Source organism: Salvia splendens, chromosome 13 (assembly GCF_004379255.2).
Source record: "Salvia splendens isolate huo1 chromosome 13, SspV2, whole genome shotgun sequence".
In the NCBI taxonomy this organism is placed as follows: domain Eukaryota; kingdom Viridiplantae; phylum Streptophyta; class Magnoliopsida; order Lamiales; family Lamiaceae; genus Salvia; species Salvia splendens.
The window spans coordinates 521,010-533,502 of record NC_056044.1 but is presented as its reverse complement, the minus strand read 5'-3'; the positions used below and the strand labels follow the sequence as shown (position 1 = coordinate 533,502).

Genomic DNA, 12,493 nt, shown 5'->3' with positions numbered 1-12,493 from the left:
ATTTATAATAATTCATGTAACTAGAAAAGGAAACAATATACCCTTATTTACTCCATGTGATTAGAGATATGGAAATCGAAATTTGGAGTTGATCTCCTTTAGTTGATTAGAATATTTTACTCATGTGATTAGTTTGCTTGAGGAGAAAAAATTCATTAGTCATAGAAATTAACATTATACTGTATATTCGTTATTTTAAAATACGAAACCTTTCCTTTAAATTTATGATCATAGGAAAATATATGTAAATTATGCATTGACCGCAACATTTTTACCCTTATTAAGTAGTTTCACTACATTAATTTTAGGAGAACTATGATTCTATAAATATATGTAATAGTATTACAAACGGAAATTAAAATATAAAGTGTTGATAACAAAACGAGTTGGCAACATGTGATGATACAAATACAAGAAAGAAGTATGTCACATTTCAAAATCATAACAAAGGCCAGCATCATGCATGACCATTCATATTGGTTTTTGTAAGAAGATATACTCAAATCACAAATGATAGGATTAGATTTATTTACCTTATGAATATATCCATATATTTTGCATAGATATCTTTTAGGACTATAATAAGAATTAGATTAGAATTAGGATTTTGTCTAAATTAAGAACCCATGATAGGTTACATGAAGGAGAACCATGCATATTACAATGTAGTCTTCAAAGTTCTTCCGCCTTTTATTTTCAGTATTAGCCTTTTTAATTGTTTGTATTATAGTATTTTCTAACAGTTTTGGTGGGAGGATGGGATGGTGCATTTTATACCTTGGTGTTCATTTGGATCGATGGTCCATGTCCATTTCCTCAGATAGAGATTCTATGTTTCTCTGTGAAAGAAGTTTGACTTTGGTCAAAACACTAATCTAAGACAAATCCACTTTTTATGGATTTTTAAACAAAATTTGCACAATGTCCTCGTTTGGTATTTCTTTTTCATCTCCAAGATTTGTTTTGCCACATTTAATAAATGCAATTTGATCTTTTATCTCAAAGAACTTATCTAAGTACTACTATATGCATAACAACAGCAGCATAGGTAAAAGACCTCTCAGTAACTTGTTAACATTACACCACTTGAAATATGCATAAAAAATTCATTTGTAGATATTTCTTTGGAAAATGGAGGGCATGGGTCGGTGAGAAAAACTTTAAATCTTTACTTACCAATGAGGATCATATTCTTTCTTTTGGTCTTCGAGTTAGTTTTCTTTAAAGATTGTAATTATATACACGTCACAATTTAACTTTAGAAAATCTTGTTCGCGCTTGTGGTGATACACGGATTATGCTTTACCACAGGCAGAATTTACTTATTCTAGTTGAATGATAATAATAAAATATCTCTTGATTGAGTGGTTTCGTTGCATTACTTGCCTATAAAAAATTGTATTATGTTCAAGAGCGAAGGAAATTTATTGAAAATCTCGTGCTAAATAATGTTACCTAAACTGCATAAAAATAAATTAAAGCCTTCAATCAAATGTAAGTTTTTAGAATTCATTTTGGAACAATTAAAGTTTAATAATGAATTTGATACAATAATACTCCATCCGTTTCTTAAAAATATGAACTCGAATTTGATAAAGTAAGAAAATATTAATGGAAAATGGATCATACATCATTAGTGAGGAAGAATTTTTATAAATTTTTAAAAGACGGAATGGGCATAGTTTAATAACAAAACATGATTAAATAATAATGCATACTACAAGAAAATGAATCACTAGTTTCCCTAACACCATGGACCCTACCGCTGATTATGAGCCAACCCTCCATTGTCCTGTTCCTAGAGTGTATACATGGTATTCGTAACACCAAGAGATATAAACTAGTTTATATTGCTTGCTTTTTTTGCTCACCCCGAATCCATAACTAACACTGCCATCCAGATATTTGGCGTGGTCGACCACACATGAAGCGAACGGATCAGGACTGAAAATTCTCACGAGTGACCGGATTGCATACGAAAAGGACATCTGAACGAGGGCACAAAAGCAACATTAAACCCTTGACCGGCGAGCTATACGGGAGGAGGGGCTTACACTCTGCCAATCGGCCAGCCCGGCATATAGTGGTGCCGATTCCGTATTCCAACAATTTGTATGCTTTTGAACCTCCAAAGCTAGTCCGTACAAAGAAAGTGTCGTGCTCGTGTTTGTGTTTGTGCTTGTGTTTGTGTTTAGAAAGATGGGCCTCAACACACTCGTGAGACTCGACGAGCTTGGTCCGGGTAAGGGTTACGATGGGAAGTCGGGAGAGTATATTGATAGTGATTTCTAGTGGTAGCTCTCCAAAGGAATCGTAACCATTAATGTAATTTATCTCTGCTTTTTTGCTTGCTTCATTCAACAATGCACCCTTTATTTAATCCATGTAACTCAAAAAGGAAACAACGTAGAGATATATAAATGGCTAACTACAACTAATTTTAAACCATAGAATTTTAGAAATTTAATGGTCTATAAATTGTCATGTGTAATTTCGTTTTATTATTATTTAAATTCAAAAAGATAAAAGAATTATTAAATTTAGGGTTTTGGACCAAAATATCAATATAGTGTATGAAATATATCAATGCGATGCTTGGAATATGTCAACATAATTTCGAATTGAAATTTTATATGTATTGTGTTGACATATTATAGTATTAGTTGTGTTTACATTAATCTGGCACTACAAAAATATGAAAACTCAATAGTTTTTTTCGAATTTTGACATCGGAATATATGCAAGTGAGATCTCGTTAGAATCATTATAACATTATCTTTAATTTTATATGTGTTGTGTGAAAAAATAATTTAAATTGAGATAGTTATATGCATCTAAACTTTTGAAATATTTTTAAAAAATAGTTATAACTACTTTATTGTTAATTGACATAAATACCATAATTGACATATTTTTTGTTTGATGCATTGATACTCGAAAATGATAGATGTTGACCCTTGATTTCATTTAGTTGTAATTATCAATTTAAATATGAGTTAGCAATATAACACAATCTCTATCTGAATATATGTAATAGGAGAGTATTACAACTAAGAAATTAAAATAAATAGTGTCGATTATAAGTAATGATCCAAATATAAGAAAACAGTATTTTACATTTCAAAATCATAACAAAGGCATCATGCATGACCATTCATATTGGGAAGAAATGGAGAGATATTTTTGTGCATCATGTATATACTAGTATTAGCTTTTTTATTTATGAGTATAAAATGCTCAAATCAGAAAAGGTGAGCAAAAGTTCAACAAAAAGGAAAGAGAACCATGAAACACACCGGTGACCTGATCTTAAAGTGTATGTCTTCTATGTATTCGAACCACTCCTTGTCACTGATTTTATCAATCATCTTTTTTAAAAAAAACATCGGAAAAGGAAACACTATCCTCTAATCCATGCTCCAAGACGCCAAAATAACCACAATTGGATGGAGTGTCTAAGTTTCATTTCCTCTTATAGAAACATTAATTATGCATTTCGAAGACTAAATCAAAAGTAGTAAAAGTAATGCATCATAAATTCCATCTAACAAGAAAATGAATCACTAATTTCCCTAACACCTAGAAATTAAAATCAAAAGAAGTGAATGATAACTTTGTCCTGGTGTTGGAACAAGGTTTTGAGTGAAACAAAAGTAGGATTGAAAGGGCATGCATAGGTATATTGTTGATTGAGGGAGCCGAGAGCGACATATATAGCCGATTTGAGTGGTTGAAGTGTTGTTAGTGTCGTACCAATATCGTTTACCACAGCCTTCTTTGGATGCCATCAAGATTGTGTTACCCAACACTTTGATTGGAAGAGACATATGCATATCTCCCCTAAGCTTATCCTTAGGTATCCTACATAGCAATCTCCAACCTCCTCCTTATCCATATTATGATATTAGCATATCCACATTATACATTGAGGATTTTGCAGCATCACATACACACAAGCCCTCTTCCAAAACACACACTCTCCTCAAGAAACAACCTATTCGAACATGAATACCTACAACTTGATAGGGACGAGAAACTGGTAAAAACCTCGCTTTCAAGATCAAAACAACAAATATTCTTCATATCTTGTACCCAGTAAAGCTTCCCGTCCACGGATGCCCAATTTCTTTTACCGCGGACTATACCTCTGATTTTGGGTGGTCTCATGCCCACTCTCCATCGTCCCGTTCCTAGAGTGTATACTTGGTATTCATAACACCCTGAGATATAAACTAGTTTATATTGCTTGCTTTTTTTGCTCACCCCGAATCCATAACTAACACTGCCATTTAGATAGCTGGGGTCGACCTCAAATATACCGACCGGATTAAAAACTTTATGAGAATGAGGGATGAAAACTCTCACGCACTCATGAGTGACCGGATTGCATATCAAAAGGACTTCCGAACGGGGCCCAAAAGCAACATTAAACCGATGGCCGACGAGCTATATTGGGAGTAGGGGCTTATACTTTGCCAACGTGCCCGTGCCGGATTTAGTGGTGGCGGTGGTGGTGCTGCTTCCATATCCTTCCAACCAGAGGCGGACATACGTTATACGATGGGGGATCCTTGGGACCCCCAACTATTTGTATTTCGAGTATATATTTTATATGCGTAAGATCGATTATATATTTATTTGCTTGCTCAGTTGGTTATGGAAGTGGGACTGGGGACCATGAGATCATGGGATCGAATCCCTCTTCGTACAAAGAAAGTGTCGTGTTTGTGTTCGTGTTTAGAAAGATGGGACTCGGCAAACTCGTGAGACTTGATTACATATAACGCCATGCCTTGGAGGCGAGCTTGGACCGGATAATGGTTCGATTGGAAGTCTGGAGATTATATCTATGGTTATTTCTAGTGGTAGCTGTCCAAAGAAATCGAAACCATTCATCTCTGCTTTTGCTTGCTTCATTCAACAATGCACCCCTATTTATAATAATTTATGATTTATCTACTTAGGAAAGGAAACAATCTATTCATTCAACAATGCACCCTTAATTATAATAGTTATTCTACCCTATCAAAGGAAACAATATATTCATTCACTAATTAGTAGTAATAAATCTGATTTGAGATTCATCATATCCTATCCTATTTAATTAATACTAGTACGTACTACTATAGTAATAAATCTGATTTGAGATTTCATATACTGTATTTTTTTAATCTAATGCGTGAGAGAGAGAGAGTGAGAGGTGAAGAAATTGAAAACTAAAATCAATTATATACACAACTATGAAATTAAATACATTCAATATTCATGGGTTACTTTAATAGATCCTTCCATTTAAATAGTACTAGGAGTAGTATTTGATATCACTTGATTCTTAATTAAATGAATTGGACTAGAAGCATCCATTGGAATTGGAAGAGTGTAATGAAAAGTGTGATTATTTTTTATTATCTTCTTACAAGTCAATTGACAATTGTGGGTTCCACTAGTACACACCAAACAAATGAAACAAGATTTCAATTTTTTTTAAAAACATAAACAACCTTTAAAAAAATCCTATCCTGATGAAACTTTGAAGCATTCAATAGAAACTGAAGAATGGAAGAAAGAAAACATGGATTTTTTTTTCTCTAACCCTACCATGCTTCTTTTCTTCTTCATATAAACAACAACTATAACATTTTGTGCAAAAAAATCGAGATTACGGTAAGAGGAGCTCGATTTACAAGAACCAGGGAAGGGGTTGTTGCACGAGCGAGTCCCTTCTCGTCTTGATGAAGAACGTGCTAACAACAGCAGAGTCATTTGGACTGTAGCGACAGCCGTCTTGATGAACACCTCCTCGGCATGTTGAACGAGGAAGGAGGGAAGTCTCGTTAGAGACAGCCCTCCTTCCCTTCTTCTTTTGATGGTTCTCATTCCACCCGGATTTCTGGAGTACTCACGGGTTGAGCTCGTTGTTTCTCTCAAACCTGAACCATTGCCAGTTAGCGTAGAGCTTCTCTTCGTCTCCGAATGGAAGGCCGTCCACGGGGAGGGCTTCTATCTTTCTTTTGGGGGAGACAGTTGCCATCCTCCGCCTGTACTTCTTCGCCATATCCTCAGCCTCCGATAATACTTTCTGCACGGAAAAGAAAAAGATGATCGGCAAATGCCTCGAGTTGTTTTTTCTTCAGAACATAAAAATAATACCTCCTTGTTCGACAGGAATAGACCGGGCTCGCTTTCGAGATCAGCAATGCTGCATGAAAAAAGATTAAATATAAGAGGATAAAAGAGAAGAAGCTAAGTACCATTCGTGCAAAGAAAGATTCCAACATAGAAAATCGAGCATTGTAAGTCCGACTTCGTCTAGCTCAAACTTGGACGAGGAAATACGACTTCTCAATGGAAAAGCTACCGAATACAACTTCGTCTGGCTCAAACTTAAAGTCTCTCTTTCTTGATTACTAAGAGCTCGTTTTGCTTGAAAGTCCGAATTAAACAACTATTAGTGATAATTTAGGCCAATTCGTTGATTATCGGTAATAACAGAATATAATGAAGCTATGAGGTTTCCTACATCATCATATGCAACAGCAAAGACTTCGGCAAATTGTAGGCGTGAAATAAGAAAAACGGCATACCTCAGAGAGATTTTCCCTGGAAACATCGACTTTATAACAAGAACTTTAACCTCATCGTCAACTGCAAGATAGTCGCTGACAGAAGTGATATGCCCTCGAGATATGTTTGAAATATGCAGCAATCCACTGCCAAACACGGCAATCATTTGGAAAGAAGAAAATAAATGTCGAGATTTCGGGAAGTTAGCAAATCACATTCAAGAAATATCATATTCAGTAATGCAGTGATCACCTCCTATTTGTATCGCCTATCCTTATCTGTGCACCATACGGGAAAATCTTCTTGACGGTTCCATTAAGAAGTGTTCCCTCTTGAAGATTCATGATCGCCTGCACAATTGGAAACGAAGCGACACAGCATCAGGCAAAAAGTTGCTGCAGAGCAAGAAACAAACATTAAAACGAGAAATGCAAACCCAAGCCTCCTTCTCGCTGAGTATCAAGTCATTGGTGTTTTCGTTGGTTCTAGTAATCTGCACGTAGAGCCTCCTTCCAACCTGCATCATCGAGATATCTCCCTTATCTTTTAGTAATATAACTATACATGCCAAGCAAAGAGAGTTGTAATTGATCATACATTCTCTTTAAGTTCTGTGTAATTGTTAACTCTGTTGATCAATTCGGCTTTTGGAAGAAAAGCCCTCAGCCCCTGAATGACAGAAATCATGTGTAACCATTGAATTAGATAAGGTGGTTTCTAGCTAAGCATGAATCTGAGATATAGACAGACGGAGCTCACCTCCAGTCTTGTAAGGAGACCGCCCGTATTCCACTCTGTGATTTTAACCAGAATTGGTTCATTTAGTTGCATAATCTGCCAAGAACGGCCAATATAAACTTCAAGAATGGTGAGATGATTTTACAGGTAAGTTGAGCTACTGTTCTAATATTGTGATTTAAGCAATACTAGCTATGTGGGTGGAAAATGGACATTTCTCCTAGAAAATGATTTACCACAAAGTAACTACGACAAATAAACAATACCCATGGTTATGAAGGGAAAGTCGAAGAACTGAGACTCTCAACGAGATGCAGCTAGCTGAGCTACTTTTCTAATATTGTGGTGATTTAAGCAATGCTATCTATATTTGCACAAATCACGAGAGCAGCTGAGTTCTTGACAATGGCTCTCTTAAGTCAACGAAATGGCATGAATATCGACCACCTAAATATTAAATTCGTTAAAAGACACAATTTACATTCTTAAGTTCACGTAATGATAGAGATGGTCTAAACCATTATATGTTCAGTGAAAATGAACTCTAATTTCATTGTATTTCGAGGCACCAAACAGCTGACTACAGCTATACACCGATTGCTAAAAGAAGGTAATGGTGGTAAAGTACAAGGTTGTATTAAGCACAAATGGAGTTGTTACGTTTAGAAAGAAAACTAGCAAACCATAGGATCAAACCAGCGAACACAAAAACTAGGGGGCCTGAGCGCAGGAGCAATACCCTTGAGACGTCACCTCTCAATGCACTACTAGTCTTTAGTAATCTAAACATGGTTACAGTACTCCCGATGACAATATCATTTAAGAACTGACCATTCTTCTTCCAAATTAGGCATTAATCCAATCCCGAATACCAATTGCATTAGCAATTTAGCATCAACAACTTAATTCATATTCAAAATTCAATGCCATCACACATAAGCCACAGACATTGAAAAAGTAAGGTATCAAAAACACAATTCCCCAATATTTTAATCTAAAAAACTCAGAAACGCCATCCAAAATATGCCCCAAAATTCACTTATACATGAAACAATGTGAAAACACATCATCTTAACAGCTCTCCATTCTTCTTCCAACATTGCCATTAACCCAATCCCCCAATTCCAATATCATTAGCATCAACACTCCTTCTCTAACCCTCTAATAATTCATGAAACACAATACACAAGCATAAAAAGAAGCAAAAACAATACTCAAGAATCCATATCCTAGCAAACAGATCAGCAAGAAAAAAACCTGCCTCACTCGGTGCCACGCAATCCGCCTAAAGAGCTTCCTACATGAAAGCAACGGCCTCCCACCAAGAGTCCTTCCCAAGACCTCAGCAAACAGAACAGTCCCCACATCCACCACAGGCCTCCCCGGCAAAGCCACACCGCCCATCGCCTCGTCGTTCCTCAGAATCCCCACCTTCCCACGAACCAAAAACTCCTCAGCATCCTTCTCCACATCACACAGCAAATCCCCCATCTCCTTATCATACAAAGGCAGCACATCCTTTCTCAGCATTGTCCCCAGCATATCTGCACCCACATTCACATCAAGCTTATTCTCATTGCCAGAAACCACCACCCCCACCACAAAATCCCCTTGCTTAGGCTCATAATACTCCACACCAATTTCCCCCAATTTCCCCTCAATTGAACCGTCAATTTGATCAATTTCTTCCTCTGGTGACCTAAACAGCTTGTAGAAAGGGGCTAAAATCTCATCAGCATCGACCTTCTTCACATCTTCCTCTTCCACAGCCTCGAAATCGCTCACTGGCTTCGGAGAGGGCTTGTTGAGCAGCTCAAGCTCTTCTAGCTCTTCGTCGCTCTCAGCCTTTTTGGGAAAAGGGGTTTCCTTGGATCCCTCAAAGACTCCATTTTTAGTGCAGAGTGGGACGTGGGTGCGTCTGAGTTTTGGTAATTTTAAATTTGTGCTAGAATTTGAACGGGAGAAGGAGGAGAGCGGGGAAATGGCGGTGGAGAGAGAAGGATTGGTGAAGAGAGATGATTTATTACAAGAGGTGTGGTGAGTCAGCTGCATCGCTGCTTATCCTGCGCACCTCGTCGACGGCGTATTTTCTTTGCCGCTTCTTTTTATCCGTTTCTAGGGAGTTATTTCGTGCGCCGTGGGTGCATTGCACCCACTATTTGGATTTTCTTTATTGGCATTGAGTGCGGATGTTCCCAAAGAAATTCACGATGTTCCCAACAGCATCACCGATGTTGCCATCAACACTGCTGTCGGGGTAGATGTGAGCGATGAAATTGAACAGAGTGAAGGATCTCAAGACGAGGCACGTGAGATGTTGAGGGACAACAAGGTACTCCCGAGATCTGCTCTGCAAGTGCTTCCCCAGAACCGAATGATTGGAGGACAACGTTTGTTGGACAAAGATGGTGTTGGGCAGGTCTCCTTGAAAGTTCTCGACATCGCTATGGTCATCTCATCTATGGGCGTGAGTCGCACGGAGCCCTTGCACATGACAAGCCCTCCAACGGCGTCCATGGTCCCGGCGGTACTGCCACTGCCAGGAAGCCAACAGCTAAACCAAACTGCAGCGATGTTGGAACACCTACTTGCCAGGGTGGTGCGTTTCGAGGCAAGACTTGATGAACACGAAAGGCGTTTGTCACTGAGGCCAGAACCTGACCCCCTGGATTGGCAGCAGCCATACCGGCCTTACAACTGGGGCGCGCACGCAGACCCGCCCAACGAACTGCCGCAGAATTACGTCCAGCCCGTTCCCGACCAGCAAGTCCCGACCGATGGTCTCGTGTCAGCGTATGATCCTGAGCTTTACCGTCACCAATTCAACCCTTACCCAGCCCCGCCGCCACCATCAGCGACTATCTTCTTGCCGTGTAGCTCCGATAGGATTCATACCTTATCAATAATTCCCTCAACTGCTGCCCCATCGCAGGTTCACGAATGTGACGGGGTTGACATACACTACAAGGGAAAACTGATTGATGGAACAATTTTCGATCCCACTTTTGAACGAGGGGATCCAATTGATATCAAACTTGGTAGTGGACAAGTAATCAAACGATGGCTACTAGTATTGGGGATGTGCTTATGTGAGAAAAGAAAGTTGAAAATCCCTTCCAAACTCAATTTTGGCGAGCATGTTTTTGATCCTGGAGGATTCCTCGTTGTTAGCTTCGTGGTTCCCACCTTGAGGACAAGGTGGATTTCAACCGTAGGGGAGTTGATACGATTATAGCTTCCTAAATATCTCTATTATTATATTATCATATTTTTTCCATATCTTTATTATCTTGTTCACCAATTTAGGTTATTCATAGGAGTATTATAAATAGGACCTATTGTTATTCTCATTATTCAATCAATGAAATCATAATTATTGTCTTTTATCTTTATTTAGTTTTTCCGTTTAGAATTTTCGATTGTCGACAGAGCACGGTTTCTCTGCGACTTTCTTTATCGTTTTCACTTGATAAGGGTCTTTCCCTTATCGATCACGTCGATATCACTAAATAATTATCATCGGAGATCTAATGAATATTAAATGAAAATAAATATCAGGTTGAATTTCACTTTCACGGTCACCGTCCACCACTTTTCTCCGAATCATAGTCAATACTATTACTCTTTTTTTTTGGTCATACTCTTATAAATGTATTTTTGTCTAATTAAAAGTTGTAAAATATTAACGTCACAATAACATATGAAAAGTTCAATTTTTTTACTTTTCAACTTTGATTTTGATGTATTTTGTAAATTAATATTAACATAACAATTTTTACTACTAGTATGATGTATCCAAGCTTTTTAATTCCGTGGAAAAGAATGACACACCATTCGTAATTGTAGTATTAAAAAAAACAAGTATGTGCATATTTTCAACTAAATATAAACAGCTAATTAATACTGCCAATAAATAAAAAAGATAGGTATTTTGCATTAAATTAGGGTCTAGTGTTATTGGTATATTTTCCCTAAAAAATGTTACAACTGGTTCATTTTAATTCTATCGTAGCCAACGGCGGATCCAGGTGAGGTCGGGTGGGGTCGGCCGACCCCACCACCGGCCCCGGCGTGCTGCCGGAAAGCTACTTTCTTCGCCCTCCGACACTACGGTGTTCGCATCTTCGCCCCACCTCACCCAGTGTGAGATGATGAGGAGACTGGGCATAGAGAGAAGAAGGAAATGAGTCCGGAATCCTGCGGCGGCATCACGACAGGGGAGGTTGTTGTCGAGATGGTGAGAATACAGAAGAGTTCTTCAGTTTTTCATTTCGAATAGAGATGAATGGAAATGCGCAGAGGGAGATGAGAGAGATCAAAGATGTCATTATTATTTCTACTTCCCTATATTTACCTCGAGAACTACAAATAAATTTTATCTCGTGAACTACAATTAAATTGTTATCAACAATAATTAAATTTAAAAGATTAAATATCTTGAATTATATGAAGTATTTAATTTTAGAATGGGCTTTGAATTTTTTAATTTATTTGTATTAATTCTCAAAAGTCCATTAAAAATATATTTCCATCTAACAATTTCAATTAATGTTGAATGCTGGTATATTTTTTATATATCAAAATCAACTTATCTAAAATAAACACATACTTATATAAACTAAATATTTTTAAATTTCTTCTAATTTTAATTGTATAATTTAAATTTTCAACCTTATTATTCATATTCAAATAATTTTAATTTTTTAAAATTTGGGATGTTACTAAAATGCATACTCCTCCGATCCACAATAAACGACTCATATTCATTTTTAGGACGTCCAACTAAAGTAAGTCATTTTTTGTCAAAATATAATAAAGTTTATCTTACTTTATTATCTATTCGATTCTTTGCTTAATCTTTTTTTTTAAATTAATTCTTCATATATTTGATATAAATACATGAAGTTAATTTATGAAGGAGGAAATTACAAATCAACTCCTATAACAAGGAGGAAAGACAAATTACGCCACCCAGGGTTCGAACTCGAGACCTCCAGGATGGACGCGGTATCCAGCACCCTTTACCGCTAGGCCAAGGGGCTTCGATTCTTTGCTTAATCTTATCTCCTAGTACTTTATTATTCTATACTTAAATATTTTTTAAAAAAATTTAGTGTCCAAAAGACATAGAAGAAGTATGTTGTTTCCAGAATCGATACTCATACGGATTATTAAAATTAAAATATATGTT

General features: G+C 37.0%; 1 protein-coding gene across 1 annotated transcript; it reads right to left on the bottom strand.

Annotated features, from left to right (window-relative positions):
• Positions 1-5,374: 5,374 nt before the first annotated feature.
• Positions 5,375-9,490, bottom strand: LOC121761122 (protein PIGMENT DEFECTIVE 338, chloroplastic-like). Its single transcript, XM_042156717.1, has 8 exons — positions 8,560-9,490; positions 7,324-7,398; positions 7,162-7,233; positions 7,001-7,081; positions 6,817-6,914; positions 6,585-6,710; positions 6,151-6,199; positions 5,375-6,079 (listed from the first exon to the last, which is right to left on the bottom strand). Exons 1-8 carry the CDS (start codon positions 9,352-9,354, stop codon positions 5,900-5,902), a joined length of 1,476 nt encoding a protein of 491 aa, XP_042012651.1. The 5' UTR covers positions 9,355-9,490; the 3' UTR covers positions 5,375-5,899.
• Positions 9,491-12,493: the final 3,003 nt, after the last annotated feature.